Source organism: Vicugna pacos, chromosome 5, assembly GCF_048564905.1.
Source record: "Vicugna pacos chromosome 5, VicPac4, whole genome shotgun sequence".
In the NCBI taxonomy this organism is placed as follows: Eukaryota; Metazoa; Chordata; class Mammalia; order Artiodactyla; family Camelidae; genus Vicugna; species Vicugna pacos.
In genome coordinates, this window is record NC_132991.1 from 28,381,676 (window position 1) to 28,403,161 (window position 21,486).

Below are 21,486 nucleotides of genomic sequence, written 5' to 3' on the forward strand. Positions count from 1 at the left end.
TTATGTAAAACTTACGTGTATGAATCTCAGCTAAAGACTGGTTTTATGGGGCCCAGGCCTGTCTTGGTCCTAAGCTAGTCCATGCTTTCTTTCTATCTTTCAGGTCACTGGGGAAGCCTGTAGCATGTTGTCCTGTGTTACTTGGAGAGGCTGTTACCATAAACAAGCCCATTTTTGTCTTCCTTTTTGTTGTTGCTTTCCCAGCTAAGGCCTGGGTCATCCTTAAAACTGGTCTCTGTGATAAGACTGCAAGGTGAGTGGCTGGGTTAGCAACTGAGGTGGGAGCTCGGAGCTGGAAGGCGCACGAGGCTCATCACCAGAATTAACCCCCTGACCTGAGACTGCGTCAGGGTGTCTTACTGCTGAAGTGCTGAGCGAAATTTCCACGCTTTCTACAATTAACCCTCGGCAATGTTGTGGCTCTTGTTGCTTCTGATCAAGTCACACTTAGTCTAATTACGATCCATTTCCTTCTTCGGATCTGAAATCATCATGAATATCTTTTACATTTGTGGATTTGTCTTCCCCCAGGAAACTACGATTACTGCCAAGAATCAGAAAATTCCAAAGTCTACTCATTCAGGAAATGTTCGGCCAAATTCTATAATCATCTCTGTGAAAGAACAACACTAAACAGCTAAATCAGGAAGTAGGTAATAAAAAGCAGCTCACATTTAGACAAAGACGTGGTTACTTTTTTATTTGAAGGGGAAAAAAAGCATGTTTTAATAAATACTGCAGAAACATCGACCAAACAAACATACAAAGTGACTTCAACATTTTAAAAACTGCAACGAAAGTTCTGCTTTATAACAGTTATAACTTATTTTCTTTTTACAATATTTAAATACAGAAAGCACTTGCCAGCTAGTTTGTAATACTGCCCAAAGCATAATGCTGCATCAATCAAAGCGTATTATGTCAGTAAAACGTCTGTATTTCGTGGGAAATGACCGGAATGGTATTTTCTTGCAGAGACAAAACAAAGTGCTTGTAAGACACAGAACTGAGCATTGTAATTACCTTAATCTCCTCTCCTGCCACAACTGAATGGGAGCACAGCTTCAACACTTCAAAAATGAAGCTTTATCATTGGAAAGAAAGCTCGTTTTCAACAAGCGCCAACAATAAAAAGGTCAGATCTGGTTCCTTCTCTAAAGAAGCTCTAAAAGTAACTGGTCAAAAAATATCTGTAAACTCTTTTAATGCTGACTATTCTATGTAACAACAGCGATCAAGTATTGAACATGGGTCTTGGCGGAATCTGGTTAAGTGAGGTTAGCACTCTCCAGCAATGCCCTAGTGTAGAGTCAGGGCTAACACCTTCCTCTAAGGACTCTGGAGAGCCTGGGTAAGAGGGTCCTTCTCTTACCACATGCATTGAAAGAAAGTGAATTAAACCAACCGATCATCAGATGCTGTCAACTTCGGAGCTTCATCCCCAAATAGGCCTCCTGCTTTGTATTCTTGGTAACTTATTTCCAGACAGCTTAACTCACAAACTGTGCTTTCTGCAACAATTCCTTCATCCGTTCTCTCTCCAGGTGAAAACAGTTCCTACATTTTTCCCTCTTGGATCACTCTATGAAGTCAAACCAAGACACCTTTTATCTGACTTTGCATTTTTATCACCGATGGCAAAAAAATCACACACCCTCTTTTCTAAACAGCACACAAAAATATCACATTGAGCAATTAACCACTTTTTAATGACAATCACAAGGATGAACAGAACCATCAGACTGAATAAAAACGGACACTTTTTTATTCTAGTTGACCTATTTGATCTCTGTAGTGCTGGTCTGCATATCTTGCAAGACTGCAAAAGCCTTTCTTGAGAACCATCTTGCTCAGCTATCTTCAGGACGGCAAGATTTCAACGCCTCACCAACTTTTCCTCTGGATATCCCATGGGTCCTGATACAATTTCCATTTTAATGATGAGCTAGGAGGAAATTAGATCACATCCTCTAGAAAACTAAACGCTAAGGTCACAGTGCCAGTTCCCCACTGAGGACGGTGTATTAATATATACTTTTTTGTAAAGGAGATTAAAACACGTAAAACTTAAATCAAAGTAGAGATCCACAAATAGATTGGAATAAGAAAACAAAAACTCAAGCACCATTCAGAGCTTGATTTTTCTTCTTGGAGGTACTCGCTTTCCTCCTCCTCAACATCTAGCCCAAATGAATCTCTCTCTTTTGGCATATTTTTCAAGTCACACTTCAAAACTCTTCACTTCCCAATGCTTGATCTACACGCCGAACCTAAGGACAGGATTCCAAAAAGATGAGCATCCTCCCAGATGCCTCCTAAGCCTCCAGAAGATGTGACTTTGCTGTGCACTTTGTTCAGACTTCACCCTTTTGTTTTGCTGTTGGTGTTTTTTATACTAGATTTCCTTGTCCTCACTAAAGATAAGCAGAGAGTCACATCACAGTGCAACTCTTGGCTTTGTCCTTCCGTAAGTCTGTAGCAACTGCCGAGAGTTCTGGTCTGCTGGGCATGTGTGAAATCCGCTTTGTCGCCCTCTGCGATTTGTTCCGCTTAACGTTTTTATTTGTCTTGTTTACACATGCCAAGGTGGCAACGTGAAAAATGTCTCTGACGCTGTTTTCTGACTGTAAAGCTGAGCATTCGATGTAAGTCGCTGCTCCAATCTGTTTGGCCATATTTGCCCCCTGAGAAGCAAAAAGAAGGGATTGGGATCAGCAATAAGCTTTGGGGGAAAGTTCTGAAGTCTCTTGGAACACCACAAAATAATAATGCATTGCAAACTGTTTCTAACACATTAACTGACTTTCCCCAGCATTGACGCAAGAAGACCCATTTTAAAATTTGAACTGCCTTGTTTATTACTTCATAAATATTTGCAGTCAAGACTCAGTCCTAAGATGTTCAATTTTCATCCCTCAGTAGACACTGCTTGACTTCTCGGCGGTGCTAAAGGCGGATCTAATGTCACTGGGTCATTGATAAACGAGGACCCGGATCATCAAATAGGATAAGGTGATTCCAGCAAGTAGGAGGCTCTAAGGAGGTGATTCATCTTTACTGCCGACCGTAACCGAGGGTAACTAGATACTCGGGCCTTCCAGGTCACAACTAAGTAGAGAATTACCCAGAGACTCTTACTATTGGCAAAAAGTAAGAAACCTGAAGATCATGAATGAAATATGATCTGGTCCCTGGAACCTGTTCCAGCACCACATGGGACACTCAATTTCTTTTTGAGTATAACTGGCACTCAAGATTAGTTACCAGGCTGTACAAAAAAAAGGGGCAAGAGAATTTAGACTCTATTCGGAAACATATGATTATGTCTTAGGGCCAAAATAAATTAAAGAAAGGAATAATACTGTTATAACATCTATAACTTAGGAAACATAAAACATGTCATTGCTAAATGTGGACCAGACAACCAGTGTACACAATAAATAATAAGCATGTGTGCATCAAAAAGACTTACTTAAATAATCAGATTTGTGTTAATTGGAAATGCAGGACAAAGGAGACCACAGTATTTAAAATGATGAATATTAAATAAAATTCTAGCTATTTCAACACGAAACTTTCTTTAGAATCTGGTTGTAACTTTTAAGAGAATGAAACTTCTGAAACTAATTCTCCTTTCTAAATACTTGGGGGAAATGCCTACAGAAATGATGATTCGCTAAAAGACAGTTTTACGGGGCGCTCTACTTGACTGACAGCGGCCTTTGTTAGTATTTTATTGTGCTGCTGAGTGTAAAATAAGATTAACTCTCTTTAAGAGTATTACTGATTTTGACCACATTCTCTCCTAAATCTATTTAACTTTAAACCCAGTGAGACTTGCAAAGATATTACCAAGAGTTGAATATGAGCCACTGTTCGTGTGCTCAAGTCATCAAGTATCACATGACTCCCCCACTGAATGACAGAGCATTTCACATTTTAAAAGATTTTTAATTTTTTGTTTGTTAATAGAGGTACTGAAGATTGAACCCAGGACCTCGTGAATGCTAAGCATGCGCTCTACCACTGAGCTATACCTTCCACCCTAAAAGATTTTTTTCCAAACTGGTCTCACATACAAATCCTTACACTGTCAACTGCTAAGTAAATATTGGAAAGCTTTTTGAGACAGTCCAGAATCAAAGGATCATCATAATTGCAGCCAAATCTCGTCCCAGATCACTTTGGTGCTCACCTGGTAGTTCTGACATTAACCTGAGCAGTGGGTCGCCAGGCAGGGGCTTGGATGCTTGCTGTGAACACAGGGGCACAAAAACGCCAGCCCTTTCATCTGTGTTGACAGTTGGTCACGCTCTGGACACATGGCATTCACCCTACATCTTGGGAAAGGGGCTCGCACCTGGGGTTAACCACTGGGTAAGCCTTTAGAAAAGCAGCTACTTTTTATTTTATTTATTATGAGTGGTGTTTCATTTCTGTCAGTCTTTAAAGTCCACATGCGTGCACTGACTATGTACATACCTGATCATAGGACACCGGCGTCTGCCGGTGGTTTGAGAGCTCTACCAAAGTACTGACATCTGTCCGAAGATCAGATTTGCACCCGACCAAGAGCATTTTGGTGTTGGGACAAAACTCCTGGATTTCACCTTTCCACTGTGAGGGAGAAAAGATGAGAGATTAACCAAGTGCTGGCACCCAGACGATGGGCAACAATTTCTCCACTGGCAGGCACTGGAAACGGGACTGAAAAAGGACATTTAAATCAAAGTGTCACTTTAGATGAAGAAGCAGACCTGTGTTTATCTTCTAAGTAGGTATCAAATTTTACTACTTTTTAAAGTGGATCCACTAGCAAACTATATTATTGTCTATGCTCCCTCTCTGTGACTCACCATCTCTGTAACCCTACTTTTAGAGACTTGTTGGGTGTTGTCAGAAGGTAGCTAAGGCGATTTCTTAATTCCTGGGGTATCTCTGAAAGACAAAAGTGCCTTAAGAATAATTACATATTCAAACAAGTGATTACACCCTCGGATATGTTGAGCTGGTACTTCCCAGCATGGAAGGCTGGGAATAAGGCAGGGTCAACACAAGCACAGGTATGCCTTCGCTGATCCCATCAAAAAACACTGAGCAGACACTAGAGATAGAGCTAGTCAGACAGAATGGCCTGCCTTTAAGGAGCTTCCATTGGAGTGGCTGAATCAACAAAGGTCCATTTCGGGTTATCAAGGAGGCATCTGGTCCTGTGGTTCATATGCCCTTGAGTCAGTTTTAAGTTACACAAGTTCCCAATTTAGTCTACTTTGCCTAGCTGTTCCATGACCCAACAAAATTGTCAGAACTTCCGGAAATGCCCGGCAGGGAACTTCCCCTAAAAAAGCAAATGGGTGACTTTTTGTGGTTTCACTTCCTCAAGCCTGAGATGACCATCAGGACAGGAGTCAGGAGTTCAAAGTGTCCACAGGACAGCTCAGGCTCTTGCGGAGGAGAGAGCAGAGGGACTGAGGTTGGGAATCTGCGCTCATTCACAAATACCGCCCACATTCACACGTATGTATGAAGTGCTCTCCCAAATAGATGATGAAGACATAGCCGTGTCTTCCAAAAAGGAATTCACAAGAGGAATGATGACATCATGTGTATAATACTAGATAAAAGGGATATCCCGCAGGAGCAATTTAAAAGACCTCTAGGAGACATCTCCAGACCTAGAAGTACACTGTGGGCGATGAACTCTAGTCCAAAGTACACCAGGGGACTGAAGGGAGTAATACATACTTTCCACAAGAGCCTCTTTTATCTACCAATTCCTCCCTCCCTCCCTCTTTCCCTTCCCTCCTTCTGTCTTTCCTTCCTTTCTCCCAGCCTTATTTAGAGGCAGCTACCATGTGCTGGATGGCACTGGAGAAAGCACTGGAAGGTGAATCAAAAAAGAGAGTAAGTAAGATCTCTCCAGCTCGAAGTCACTCTCACCTCTTTGACTTAAAGGAGTCAATTAATCAAGACTAAGCACAGGAGGGGTCATCACGAGCCTTAAACGTCACACGCATGTAAAACACACCCATTAATGTCTCTAAGGCCAAAGTCACTAGTCATTTGGTCTTAGAAGACAAAAGCAAAATAAAACAGGAGCAAAGCTCTTCACCATAAATTATGCATAACCCTATACGACATCAAGGAAGAACTCCTGTAAATGAGCAATCTCTTTTATCCAAAGACAAGCAGGAGACAAGTTGCTATGCGGTTCTTCAGCTGTGTGATGCCTCTGGCCTCCCCACTGCATGTCTAGCAATTGTTCACAAGCACTGAAGGCAGAAAAGGTGTGTTCTTGCCAGAATCTGACAGTCACATTATTTGTGTGAGATACAATCATTACTCAAAATTGAAAGGAGCTAAAAAGCTAAAAAGGGCCTTTAATCTTCTAAGAAATTCATATTTCATTGAACTAACTGTGTTTGTCATGTTTACTAAAGAGACCGGGGGATGATTCACTTTCTATCCTAATTTTGTAATGACACACAAGACCGGCAGTCAAATATGCTTGGGAAAATAAACTAATAAAAACACACAAAATGCAAGGACACTGCCTTACCCTCAAGCACATCCTCTGTCTAAGCCTCAGCCTTCGGAGAACACGGGGCGCTCTTCAGAAGGTCTGATCTGGAAGCCCCACAGCACTCGGGCCAGGACCGAGGGGACAGCTAGTGGCCAATACACGGTGGTCCTGGGACTGGCATACGCCATCTCTGACTAGTGGGGGCTTAGTCCTAGGCTGGCGGAAGCCAAGGGATGCGCCTCCCTCCACCAGCCTCTCCAGGGCCTGTGACCCACCTGCGCCAGGTCCCTCTCACCTGACCTCCCCTGGGTTCCACCCAGTGCTTCCTCAGGTCCCTTCCCCACCTCCAGAACCTCAGTTACCTGTCTCCAGACACCAGCCATGTGCTATCATCTCTGACATGTGTACAACTACTGTGTTTATTAGTATCTCACATGCACCTGATCACAATTCACCTGGTCTACCGTCTAGAAACACACTCCTCCTCCTCCTCCAGTCATTCTGTTTCTAACAAACAACATCACTGAAACACAGCTTTTTACTAAAACATCTATTGCATTCATTTCAATTCCTGAATTGAGGTCCAATGTAACCCTGTTAAGTAAAGCACAATCTATAAGGCAAGGAAAGAAGGAAGACACACCTAACGTCATCAAAAATCATTATTTTTTAGTTTCACCATTTCCACCCAAAGGATAAACACAGAGGCTCTGAAAGGGTATTTTGCTTCTTAAAAGGAAATAAAATGTTAAGCAGGTTTATCACCAAAACTTGCGACCCCTGCGAGTGGAAACCCCGTTACGGGGTGAGAGTGCCCTTTCCAGTGTTTTAAAACAGCAGGGCATTAACTAGCGTGTCCGCGCTCGTGGCCAACCGCAGGTGTCCTCCACTCCGTGTCTGGAGCAGTACTGATCCGGGCCCTCACTCCCCAGCACTTGCCTTTTTCAGGACACTGTCCAGAGTCTCTGGTCTACTGATGTCAAAGCAAATCAGCACGGCATCCGAGTCTGGGTAGGAGAGGGGCCGGACGTTGTCATAGTAAGGAGAGCCTGGGAAGAAACAAAGACGCACAGGTTTTCAGATGAAACTCCCCTTCGTCTGTCACGCACGAACTCTGCCTGTTTGAGTTAAATTCTCTGACTGTCACGTGGCTCCTAGCTCCTCTAATTCTTATAAAAGAAAGCAAACGAAAGCTGAGTGGTAGCACTCTATTCATGTCTATGAAAAGGCAATGAAGTCTCACTTGAATCTGACTTCAGTTCAGGGGGAGGAGCCAGGATCTGAAGCTGAAATCCGCACAGTGGGAAGAGCAGATCCCGAAGGTACCTGGGTGAAGGGCAGAAGCACCAGGAACCAAACGGCCTGGAGTTCAAATCCACCTCCACCACTGCAGGGGGGGTCGGGCAGGCAGCTCCTGGCCTTTGCGCCTCTGATTCTTCACTCATGAAATGAAGGTGACAACAGTACCTACTTGGGCTCCAACAAACCTGGGCAGTGCCCGGCACTGAGGAAGGGACTGAGAAACCCTAACCACGCTCACGGCTGTGCTATCGCTACTAAAAGCTGAGTGGCAGCAGGCACCATTAACTGGACCTACTTCTTGGGAAACAGCGCACATTCAAGATGGCTCTGTAGTAGGATGGGGGGTAGGGGAGGCAGGGAAACGGTCGGTACAGCTATGCCAAGGGAGCCATCGTGAGCCGTCCCAGCACCGCCCCATCTCCAGGTTACAAGTCTGGACAAAGAAGCCCCTGACCTTTGAGCTTGCTTACTTAAACTTATCCCAAACCCTATACAGACTCTCTTCCTGTTACAATCGAGGATATTGGATCGTGTCGCTTTTCTACGCGGTTCCATCTCCGGGAGCGACATCAAGGCAGGATCCAAGGATCTTAGCCCATGTTAAGTCCAGGGTTCCCTAAAGGTTCATGTTACCAGCCAATTAATTTAACCACAGAACCCCCTACAGTCACTCAGGAAATTTCTTCTATTCTTTTAATAATCCCAAAGGATGGGCGACTGTATGAGGCCAATTATATAAAATGATGGGACTATAAGATTAAATACAGCGTGCCAATGCCATGTATTTTTTGAAAACACATTTTCAGTAGGCTGACACGTCACAAGCACAACATGAAAATCATTTTACTAGGAAGAGATATATGTATATTTGACTCCATAGCAGAGAAAGAAAATCTAAACCACCAGTCTTTTTGAAACCCAGTTTCATTTTGACATCACTTTCCACTTCTAGCAAAAAAAAAATGACACGTTGTCCCCTCATAAATCAAAACCTCAAAAGTCAAAGTCAGGGAAAGACAGATGCTTTTCAAATGATCTACATTTCTATCAAAACAAAAATTTTCAGGAGGCTGCTCTTGAGATGTAGAAGTTACTGTATGTAGTTAGGGAGCATTACCCTCCAGTCCCAGCACATGTGGGTCCCTGGCATTCACGAAGCAACCCCAGGAATCCTGTGGCCTTTTCACCAGCTGCTTTAGGGGTGGAGAGTGACAACTTCAAGCCAGGTGTGTCTACCAGGCAAGGAAGAAGGAAACATTCTAGGCATCAGGAAGCTAAGTGTGAATAAGTAACAAACTAAGCCAGAATTTGGCATGAGCTACAGCAGCTCCCTGCCCACATGTGGAATCAGGACCCTGATAGAGCAGAGACTGACAATAGAAAGATTTTTTTCCAAAAGATTAAAGTGTTCAAAGTTAAAAAAAAATCAAGTTATTTTAAACAGTAAGGCCTCTCAGAACAAGGTTGTCTGAAAATGACATGCTGAGGCTGCTGCCTTTTCAGCCACTCAAAAAAAAAAATCTGTTAAGGAAAAATTTCCAAATTGTTCATTAATTTTGACATCGTTGAGAGGTGTCAGAAATGAGGCAGCTTATCACTGCACACGGATACACAGGCATTTCCATATTTGTTCTGTGAAGTTCAGACTTGCCCAACTGCAGTTTCTGTTTCTGTGTCCCAAGTCTAACTTGGACATAGCCTGCCATAAACACTGGGGAGTCTCTCCAATGTGGAGTCAGAAAAATTCCAGATCATAGAGTGGAAATCCAAATGCCAGACACCACACGAGGACTTCCCCTGCTCTTCCGAGTGAGCCACAGATGACCTGACCCCAAAGCCATAAAGTGAGAGCGCTGCAACGATTCAGATTGTCAGGGGCCCAACTGGGCTTCAGACATTTCCCTTCTTGGACGTCACTCCCGTAGGGAAGAACACTGCCTAGCTGTGGATCCTTCCTGATCGCCATCAGATATCTGAACTTTGGAGGACAGGCACCTCCGAGTGCCCTGGCTCTTCAGGACAGAACCCGTGACTCCATGACAGGAAGTACTCACCGCTCATCTCTCTCACATACTCTACACAACGGTGAAAATCATCTTTTCCAAATATAAAATTAAGGAAAGACAGTTGGTGAATTGCAAAGGTGCTAAAAATACAGTAATTAAAACTGGAACTACCCGGAAAATCCAGAGGAATGGTTTTAACGTTGAAGGCATCACGTGGCTGCTGAGAATACCCCTCCCTCCCTTTGTGTCCTGGGTTTCCCTCCCCCACCCATTTTATGGCCACAAAGGGGATGTGGCTTTGCCTTCCACACTCTGTCACTGCTGGAGACGCCTGCTTACTGGAATCTAGCGAGCTGCCGTCTGTGCTTACAGGTTATACCCAAAAAGCTGCAAAATGCAGACACTGGCCTGACTTTAAAATGAAACAGAGTTTGCAGCTTAAAACCAAATTCTTATGAAGATTTGTTTCTTCTGCTTTTGCTTTTATTTGGTTTAATATTTTGAATGAAAATACATATGTAAAATATATATATATATATATTTAAAGGTTCATGAGGAATAAACCACCTTGCTTGTTGAGGTAACGAGGTAATTTTTAAGCAATTTAACAAGATCTAATTACGAATGACGCTTTGATCTGTCCTATTACTTTTGCTAATGAACAGGGCCTGTAGATCAACAAGAGTGTCCAAAGGTATAATAAAACTGATCTCCACATTTATTAGTTATAAGCATAATCTGTCTAACCACTAACCATAATAGTAATTTGTCGTTAAAAATAACAAGACCACGTATTCGTTTTATTTTTTGATAGGGCAAGGTTAAAACTTTTTTTGAATAGAAAAATTCATGGTCTGTATTTTTTCATAGTTAAAAAAAAAAAAAGAAAACTGATATAGAATTCTAACAGGACTGTCCTATCAGGAAGGATGTGACAATTCATCCGCTAAGCAAGACCTTCAGGGAAAAAGAAAATCCCGTGTAACTTGCAAGTGTTTACTCTGTGTTTAAGCACTTGGAATTCTTTCCTGTAAAGCCCAAGCTACTGCACAAAGCAAGAGAGGAAAAGCAAAGCTGCAGAGTGCATGGTGTAATTGCAGGCATGCATGGGATAACTCCCAGCCAGGAAAAAATGAAGGAATTCCAAGAATGCCCCGTGAAGAGAAGTGAGAAGCAATATGGGGGCAGGCAGGAGTGACACCAAAGGAAGAGGCAGACAGCAAACCAAGGAGCAGGAACAACACCTGCCCCAACCCCTCCATCCCTCTGGAAAAGCCTTAAAGCATTCTGCTAAGCCAAACAGTGAAAAGTTAACTTCTGCAGATTTTTTTTTTTAAAGATGCATGTGAGATGCTTCCAGGGTAACTAACTGCAGAACTAAACAGAAGGCAAAGGCAAGAAAAAACACTGGATAATTTTTTATTATGTAGGAAAGTACTGAACTTTACCCGTGGTACATAGCAGGTACTGACATCCATACAGTATATACTCTAGCCCCCAGGAATGTTCTGGAGCTCAATTCAGTTAGTCTAAGTACTGAGCTTTGCTTGTCAAGTTCACCTCTTTCTCACCACGTGGAACAGGCTTCATGCACATGGAAATTCTCAGATGCAGCACTTCCTTATACTGTATGAAACTGTAAGCACCCCGCACCATTCCGAGGCCCTTTTCTCATCAACGATCAGACTATCAAAGGGAAAATTTCAAGAAATTCCATGCTGTAAAGAAGCAACTATACCACACATGCAAAATGCATGCCCCAAACCCCACAAAAACCAAGCTTTGCTTGGGTGTAGACTGGAATAGCTCATGTTTGAGGTTCTCTGAGTTCCTCAAGTTTGGCAAACATCAGCAAAGCTCTAAAAGGCTTCCGAAACTGCAGGTGTACCCATCTCTTCAAGATCATTAATTCTGGGCGAGAGCAGTCTTTCCAGCCCAAGAAGAAGAGTCACAAAGTGCCTCACCCAGAAACCACTTCTGCAGACACATACCTGCCTGCATAAGTCATCTTTTCACAAAGATAGAACACACCATATATGTCCATAATTAAACGTACATGTCAGAAGATTCATGCCCAAAAGGGAGGCTTTATGGAAGCTTCTGCAAAACCAGTTCAAACACTCTCAGGCTTTACAAAGCCTGAGAACTGGAAGCTCTTCTAGCTGAATATTTCGTAAGTGTAACTCCTCTTACTTGAACTTTACATTGAAAAAGTTCCCTTTCCCCCCATAAGAAATTCCCACCTAGGACACAAAAATCAGGAATACTGCTTATTTTTGGCAGAGAAAATATATTAACTTTTGGAACTTTTAGTGACCACCCAGAGACCATCTGGACCAAACAGCGGCTTACATGTGAGAGCGTATGACCTGCCCCATTATTACGAGATTCCATTTCCTCATGCCATGTCTACTCGGAGCGAAAGTACCAAATCAGCGATCATCTCAAGAATGTGAATCAAGTCCAGGCAGAACTTTTGCCTCTAGCTCAGTATAAGACTCTATTGAACTCTTTTCCCACATCGTCAGCGCCTCAAGTACCAGGCCCTCAAATGCGCAACAAGTATTCCCAGGAAGGATATTATATTTGTTTCCTCTATAGGTTCAGATAAACAGAAATTATTAACAGATTTTATGAAAATTTGGGGGCACTTCTGTGTTGCTGTAAGAACAGAATCAATATTTTCAATTTCTGGGAGCAATGCAGATACACAGCAGTCTAGAAAGTCAAAGAGGTAGAAAGAAGATCGCTATTTTTGAGCTTTAAATAAAACTTCAGGGTTAAACTCCCAATCTTACTGACTAAAAAATAGAAGAATCAAAATAAGTTACTTAAAGTGGAATTAGTAAGTCCCAGAACTTTAGGGCTAAGAGGAGATATGTATAAATGCTAAAAATTACACTAGTATTTAATAATAAGACTGAAGAGTTTGTTTATAAGAGTCAGATTCCTAGGAGCAGAGTCCCGTGAGTGACTCTGCCTTGCCACTCACTATGTCATCAGGCTCATTTTTCAAAACCAGTGTGCACAACACCTGGTCAGACTTCTGTGGTAGCTTTTATCTGTGTCAGTGAACTTCTGTTTTGTCAAGGAGGTCCTCTGATCAAAGTTGCCAATATATAGTAACTGAGAGGACATTTCAAGAACATCAGAAAATGGCAGACACACAACTAATTCATTTGGCACAGCCCACCAGGCACCAGGAGCGAACTGGAGACACTATTGGACACTACTTGGTGTCATATCTACATGCAAAAGAACTGGATGAATGAGGAAACATCTGGTTAGTTCAGGTGGCATCAGAATGACCAATCTGGATGCCTCACTGAAATGTTCAACTTAGCAGAAAAGCAGATTGGAAAAAAACGCAGGACCAAATGGGGTTTGAATTAAAAAGAGAGAGAGTAAGAGAGATCTAGACACAGATATAGAAAGGAAGACAATTTATATCCTTTTTTTTTCCTTTTGATCTATAGGTTTAAGTGAAAATCATCAGAGTGGACGATTCTCCAAATCTAAGTTTACGTATTTCTTATTGCAAATCACCATCCAAACTCAGAGTTGTTTTGCCTTAACCCACCTCTCTCAGAGTTTCAGAGTGAAAACTCAGTTGAAACTGACTTCGAAACTCTAAGACCTAGGGCTTATTACTGCCTTGTGATCTAACTGGTTTTGTGCAATTTGGCCCTTGATGGATCCCCATCACAAGCATCACATTTCTCTGGTTTCTTTGTAAATTCTTGCCCTCTCCCTTTCTCTAACCATCCTAAAGTCAGAATTCTTCAACTTTCAAAATCTCATTTTCCCTGATAGCCCTTCAACGTAAGCATGTTTTCGAGTGGGGCAAGAGGGGAATAGTAAAGAGTTCTTAAGAACTGCGTCAGCTTCTAGAGATGAGGAAGAAGTTGTGGTGGGCTTCAGTGAGTTTCAGGTCAGGGGGTTTGGGCTGGCCCTGCCACCTTCAACAATTCTTTGGATCTTCTTGCTGCTAAGTGAGTCCAGCTTTAGAATTTCCAGGCTCACCCTCCTATAAACAAGCACTAGACTGTGAGTACCTTGAGGGCAGGAGCTGTCCTAGCCAGACTTTGCACCACCCCGTCTCTGCTCCCACAGCATTTAGCAGAGCTCATGCACACAGAATGCCCTAAAAAAGGTCTCAATCATTTCTGTGTCTTGCCTTGATGTATTAATTTACATCTTAAATCACTAAAAAGGGATCAGTGGTCTCTTTTGATGCTGCTTTTCTGGATTAATTATACACTAATCTCCAACACTGCTGAAACATTTCCATCCCTGTTAATATTTCAAGAGTGCTTGTCACTGAGACTATTCTTCACACCTGATATATAACCTACAAATATAACGATATAGACAGATTTACGGTTGTAGAGGAGACTGTCCTCAAAGTCAGGCTGTGAGTAATGAAGATTCTTCTCTCTTCCCTTTCCCTTGAAGTATAAAATTAAAAAAAAAACCTACTACATTCTCTGTTAATAATGCTAAAAACTAGTATAGGAAGTGCTAACTTTAGCACTCATAACTTAAAGGAACCTAGTGTGAAGAGTGTTTAGGAGCCAATAGCAGAGTTATTGTGGGGGATATTAGCAGCTGAATTAAGTATTTTAAAACTAATAATATGCCTTAAACAAAATGTGCATTAACCTGCCCTGGTTAAGAGCTGAAATGAGTAATTATTACTCCCTAAATCATATGTGCTGAAATTACAATGCAATCAAATCACTTAGGAAAAGATATGGTGATCCCTCAATGTGAAGTTTCTATTATTAGGGGGCACTGGCTTCATGCTACAGATTGTCTGGATGCCTGGCAAACGTGGCATATTCTGAAGCAGAAGTCTCCTTTGGTCTCATTTTCCACTTCAAAATGTTTAAACTGTTACCCATTGTTCTGCAGAAACTCACTGAGTGAATGTGAAATCATTAGGAGCATTTCTGCAATCAAAGGGCTCATCTCATCAATGAAAAGGGAATATTTCTCATCAAAAATCAAGAAATCGTGAAGCACCTTTAAAAATCCCTCCCTTTCGAGGACTCACAGTGCCATTATTTCTGAGAAGTTTTTGTTCCCTTTTAGGGGGACTGGAATAACTTTCCGTAAGAAATCAACCGGCGAAGTGCCATTTGTGTTTGCTTTACTGGTGAGTGCCTTGGGGGTGGCAGGTGGTGTTTCCTACCTGAGGGGGATCTAGAGCATCTATCTGCGCTTGGGGGGCCTGACAAGGGAACTCCACAGCAACCAGGTGAAGAGGGCCCGTGGGTTCAAGAATCTGACAAAACTGGCTCATCATAGGTTGAGTATGAGCTACACTTCTGTGGGGAGAGTTTCCTCCTCCTCACTCTCTGCCCTACCCGACTACGTGACTCTTAGGGGCAGGACCATACTTCTTTTCTTTCGGTGCAGAAGCCCACATAGCCTACTTCTACTTGATGTTCTTTGCTACATCCAAACTGGCAGAGTTCTCCGCATGCGTAACTGTATGACTCCTGGGGGAAAAAGGACACCCCTTATGAGAAGCTGTCCAAGTGCAGAAATGGGTAAGAGCAGAACAGCTTCCGTCTCCTAAATGTCTGCTAGGAGGCTACACAGGACGTGAACGCCATCCAAGGGCAGAGCTGATGCCATCTCTCCCCCTGTGTAAGACAAGTTCCATGGCTCACTTTTCCTCTTTCACAAAGTTCTAGAAGGGAAAAAAAAAAATCTGACATTTAGGACTTCAGACACTTGGCTTGGATCTTTACTCCAGAGTTAAATTGATAGCAGTTGGGGAAAAAATGTATCAAGAGGCATCAGGCATACGCAATTATTTCCACAACCTGAACTAAACAAATGTCTTAGTCGGCAGAGAAAATGTCAAACATTTGTCAAAAAATAATCCTCTTCAGAAATCTGCCATGCAAAGCTTGAGATGAAATGCAAAAATGTTCAAGATTCTTAAAATGACTAGTTGCTGATGCAGTGGACCTTGCTAGATGTGGTTCACTCATGAATGACAAACCATTTTTGGTGGGAACAATCTATTCTTAGAATCCAAGTAAGGTTTTATGACTGTGTTTAATTAACATTTCACTTCACAAACAACATAATGGGATTCTAAATAATTCCCTTGTGCCTTTTCCCCATTATGTACAAATCTAAATCTAAATGTGAAGTAAGATTTCACTACTGGATAAATTTGCAGTGTGATTATTTTCTTAATCACAGGTTTTTCAAATTTTTATGTTTTAGTTAAATATGCATAGGTTTCGTTTCATTACATAAAAATACAAGCGATTATTTCACTACAGACTTCATTTCAAGAGATTATCTTTAATTTGATGAAACACAATGTTTATATTATAAAGTTGCCATTCTTTGTGCACAGGTAATTCAGTGGTAATAAACGTCAGGGAATCTTATCTCCTTGGAAACTACACATATGATTATTCATTTGTTCATTCAACAGATTTTATTGGGTGACTACTGTGTGCAAGGCATGATGCTATGTGTGCAGACTACAGACTGTAGAGTTTGGATTAAATACTTGAAAATATCTGAAGTGATATTTATCTGAACGTGTGAAGCATAGCCTCCAACTGCCCACATTTTGTTTCTAGCCTTTGAAAAACATGTGCCTTTCTCTCCTGAAAAAAAAAAAAAAGGTCAATTTAGCCCTTTGAGCACCTAATCTAAAATCTCCGTTGGTGGTCTTGTGACTCTTTAAGTTAGAGACAGAGGATGTATATAATCCAACATTCCTATAAGCCCACCCGTGCCCCTCCCTACCCAAATGAGTCTCCTTAAATCTACCAGGAAACAGTGGCTTTATTCAGAACCTGGCGTGCTTTGTATGTGGTGAAAACTGCAGCAGGGGATGCCAGATCCACTGGGACTAAGAGCTGAAGCCAACCAGCACCCTGGGAAACAAAAAGACATGCCTGTCTGGTGATCTAAAGCCAAGATGTCTACAGCTGGGAGAGATTCTGCACCTTACGTAGCTCTGTAGTCTCTTTTTTTCCATGATGGAATGAGACTCAGGAAGTAGGGGATCTGCACACTGAAATCCGTGGTAACCCGTGGCTAAGATCTAAAGCTTTGTATCAACGACAGGATCAGACTCACAGAGGCCATGTCTAAATAATTCTTATAGAGCATTAGGTCCAAAGAGGCTGGGGGAGGAGGGTGAGTACCAGCGTTAATTATTGGTACCATACCAGCTGTCCTGTCCAGTAGGCATAACAAATACCATGATATGTCTGCGAATTAGAGCCCATTAAGTACTAGCCTGTGAAACAGTTCTGATGATGGAAAGTACTGAAAGAAGAAAACACTAGAATTCGGTCTATCACCACCTGCCCTAGAGTTGAGACTGTGTGCAATCCTGAGTACAAAACACGGTGAGGTCCTGGTTCTGCTACCCTTGGCGAGGCTCCAGGAAGAGCGCCTGACTCTCTAGGGAGAAACAAAATATCGCACATCTTACTGCAGCTCTCCTAGCATCTGGCACCAACCGTGAGAGGCGCTCGTGCGAGACTTCTCACTGCCTTTGTGCAGGGACTGCCTCTGGCGACCCTGTCAGTTTAGTCTCTTCCTTGTGCTCGCTAATCCCCTGCGTCCCCCGGGGGATCTGGAGGTAAAAGCCAAGGGCTGTGGACAGCTCGAACAGCCCCCGAAGCACCTCCACCAGGCCACTCCCAGCTGAACACAGGTTCACCTCGAGGGCCTCTCCGCCTGACAGCAGAGCCTGCACTTGAGCACTTCTCGCTAGTTTCACCCAGGATTTGCCTTGGTTCACCCGCAGCAGCCCAGTTCCCTCCTAAACCCCCACACACGAGCTCAGGGGCCTTCACCCAGGATCCCCGCAGGCTCCTCCTCCTCCAGAGACTACACCCTTCCTGGAAACGGCACTCCTTCGCCGCCGGGCACCACAGGCAAGGGCAGCAGGTTCCTGGGTCCCAGCCCGAGATCCAGGTGGTGCTCCCGCCCTCACTGGGACTGACCCAGCCCGAACCCTAACAGCCACGCGGGGAAGCCTCCTCCTCCGCGTGGTACCCGTGCGCCAGGCAGGTGGGTGGGCGTGTGGGAAGGCGATAACCCGGCCTTGAACCCCAGACCCTTGAAAATAATTCACCGTGCCAATAATTCAACTGGACGGGAAGGTCAAAGGCGAACAGTGCTTGTGGACTGGGGGAGGGTGATGCAAGGGGTGGAAAGAATGGCGTGGGCCGGGGGACACCGAGTGGTCGCTGGGGTGGGGGAGGTCGGCTCGGCAGGTCGGCACTGTCACGGCAGGGGCGGCCAGCAGCACGGAGGAGACCCCGCTACCAGCCACCCGGTGCTGCCCGCGCCGCCAGCGCATTCCTGGCTGTAGGCGTCACAAGTACCGGGGCTTCTGGGGCTGCCGGGGCTCACGTTACTCTCCCCTTAAGCGCGGAATCCACACGTAACTGCGTCGCTTCGGGGATTTTCTCCCACCTCCCACCACCTCCGCCGCGGTCCCCGCCTACCCGACAAACTGCAGGTTAGATCCTGGAGAGGCGCTCGCGGAGAGCCAGTTGGTTCCAAGGCGGCGCACGCATTTCCCCAACATTTGGCCACCTTGGCCGCCCCGAGGCGACTCGGGCACAGCACTGCGGGCCAACCGCTCCCCGGCCACCTGGCTACAAGAATTTTCCCCCACGGGGTCACCCTTCGGGCACACAGCCCTTCTCTTCCCACAGCCATCCCCTGACCCAATGTCGTCCCCCACCCCCACCCAGAGGGATAAAATTTTCAACCAGCAGGGACAGCAAGACTCGCTTGTAAGAAGCAAAGTTAACCCAGGGCCGCAGAGAGCTGGTGGCGCACTGGCCGGTGCTGAGATTGTGCCAGGCGCGCGGTCCCCAGGCCTGCCGCCCACCCCTGTGCGGCTGGAAACCCGCCCCCAGCGCCACGCGGTCCGATGACTCCCTTACCCGAAGTGTCCCACAGGCTCAACTCTATTCTTTGTGTGTCGATTTCAAAACTGGCCGTGTAATTCTCAAACACCGTAGGGACATAATTCTGGACACGATGGACAGAAGAAGGAAAGAGGGCAAAGAGGTTATCTTAAAATGCACGACACCCGCAGAACACCCTCTGAAAATCGGCTCCTCACTCCCCAATTAAAAAACGAAAACCAAAATTCCGCACCCACCAGATATCACACTAAACACGCGAACCCTTTCCGAAACCCCGACTCCCCCCTTGCCCCACCCGGACCCTCCAAGACGGAAGGATCCAAATCTCCCAACCCCAGGTTCTTGCACACATGATCGAACAAGTTTCAGAAGCTAACAGCAGAATGTGCTGCGCTTCCCAACCCCTGAACGCTCCCAGCACACTTTCCCTTTCCAGGCAGTGTAACCAGCGGGAAAGTAGTAAGGGGTAAGAAGGACGGCTGAGAAAAAGAAAAACGGGTGAAGGGGGGAAAGCCAGGGGAAACCCACCTCGAGACGGGGGTTCCCGCGGGCCGCCCCTTTCCGCGCAGCCCGGGCCGGCCACACTCACCTCGGGGAAGCAGTCTTTGGCGAAGACGTGCAGCAGCGCGGTTTTCCCACACTGACTGTCTCCCACCACTACTATCTTGCATTTCACGTTCTGATTAGGATCCATGATAGATTTACTGGATAATTTCTGGCTGGCTCTTCTCTCCTTCATTGATCTTGCCTTATTTTCTCTTGGAACAGGAATTTTCTCTTAAGAGGAAAAAATATATATTTCTCTCTCTACAAAAAGCAGATATAAAAATAAATCGCAAAGCTGATGGGAACCCCTGAAGCGCCGCGCAGACGAGGAGAGCTAGAGGAGCAGGCGCGTTACTCCCCTCCAACAAGTTTTATGCCTGACTCCACACGGCGCTCCCAAGTCCAATTCCGAGCCGACTGCTTTGTTTCACGCTCTCTGCGCGGCTTTATACGCTCGGCCTTCCAATCCTCTTTCTCAATGAGAGAAGGAAACTGATCCGCCTCCTCCCCTTTTATGGAGCCTGGGAGAGAGCGCCGTCCTGGTACTTGCAGAAAATGTAAACAGTGCGCCCTCTAGGGTGACCGTGCGGCATCTGTTTCCAGACCCAAGACTGGGACAACGTGAAGACTCCAATGACGCTTGGCTGAACGATGGGACAGTACAAGTCCAGGAGGAGGCGGGAAACTAAATGTCTGTGCCTATTGATTTTTATTATAATTTCTTTAAAATGTTTTTCATAGGGGCTGATCTACGGAGGCCTCATGAACACTTATGAAAACAAAAACATTTCCCACTCAAGTTAAAACATCGTTATAAAACACAGGAAGCAAATCTTGGGTGAGGAAGGGTTAAATGGCTGTATTTTCTTAGCAAATGTTTCCTATCAGGTATATAGGCCGTGGAACAATAGCTAAGCCAGGTTATTTCAGATTCTCGGAACTGGCTTGCCTGGTTTCTGAAACCTGTCAGTTTCAGTGACTCAGGTGGAGGGAGAAATGTTTTGAGGAGAGGGGAAGGGAGGTGGGAGAGGAGAAGAAACAAAAGCAGAAGATGCTCATAACCGAGTGACAAAAACCATTGGAAACTCAACCCTGCTGCACTAGGGACTCAAACATGAGCTCAGCTATTGTTTCAGTGAGGAGACTGGGTGGGAGGGATTCTGTCCTGCCCTCTAATTCCTTCATCTGTAGCCTCCTCCTCCCTGGAATCAAAACATCCTAGACTAGACCCAGAAAACACAAATATGCTTAGCTGAAAACTGCATATACAACCCTCGGCTCCCTCTCCACCTCAACGTCCACATCCATTCCCCCTGCCCACCCACCCAGAAGTCTCAGGACTAAAAATGGCCATAAGTTTGTTCTTGCTTCCCTATAAAAAGTCCTTCTTTTCTCATTTTCATCTCTTGCACTTCAAATAATCAGGTTTCACCGATTTTTAAATTTTTTATTGAGGTATAGTTTATGTACAATATTATATAAGCTTCAGGTGCACAATAAAGTGATTCACAATTTCTAAAGGTTGTACTCCATTTATAGTTACTATAAAATATTGGCCATATCCCCTGTGCTGTGCAATGTATCCTGGTAGCTTATTTATTTTATACATAATAGTTTGTACCTCCTAATCCTCTACCCCTATTAAGCCCTTCCCCACTCCCCTCTGCCCAGTGCTAACCACTAGTTTGTTCTCTGTATCTGTGAGTCTGTTTCTTTTGTTATATTCACTTGTTTGTCTTATTTTTTAGATTTCACATATAAGTGATAACTTACAGTATTTGTTTTCCTCTCTCTGACTTATTTTATTCAGCATAATGCCCTCCAAGTCCATTCATATTGTTGCAAATGACAAAATTCACAGAGGTTTCACCTATTAAATAGTATTAAGGATACCGGTCAAAACAAACAAACAAACAAAACCATTTAGGCTCCTCTGTGGACACTTCTATGTTTGTAAATGAGAAGACGGTAAGGTGAAAAACCAAAAAGTTCAACACAGGGAATGAAAAGGCACAATGAAAGATGATTAAAAGCACAGATGTAAGTAGACCCTAGGACCGTGAAGCCTCAAGGATCTAAGGATGGTCTCTCTTCCTTTCAGAGGGGAGAAAACCGGAGTCCCCCAAGCTCCCAACCCCACAAAGGAAGACCCTTGCTCTGGCCTCAGTGAGCA

General features: G+C 44.2%; 1 protein-coding gene across 1 annotated transcript; it reads right to left on the minus strand.

Annotated features, from left to right (window-relative positions):
- Positions 1-685: 685 nt before the first annotated feature.
- RND3 (Rho family GTPase 3) lies at positions 686-19,771 on the minus strand. The gene is made up of 5 exons (XM_006196150.4): positions 19,357-19,771; positions 18,783-18,870; positions 7,463-7,572; positions 4,483-4,617; positions 686-2,684 (listed from the first exon to the last, which is right to left on the minus strand). Exons 1-5 carry the CDS (start codon positions 19,504-19,506, stop codon positions 2,433-2,435), a joined length of 735 nt encoding a protein of 244 aa, XP_006196212.1. The 5' UTR covers positions 19,507-19,771; the 3' UTR covers positions 686-2,432.
- Between the last annotated feature and the right edge of the window lie 1,715 nt (positions 19,772-21,486).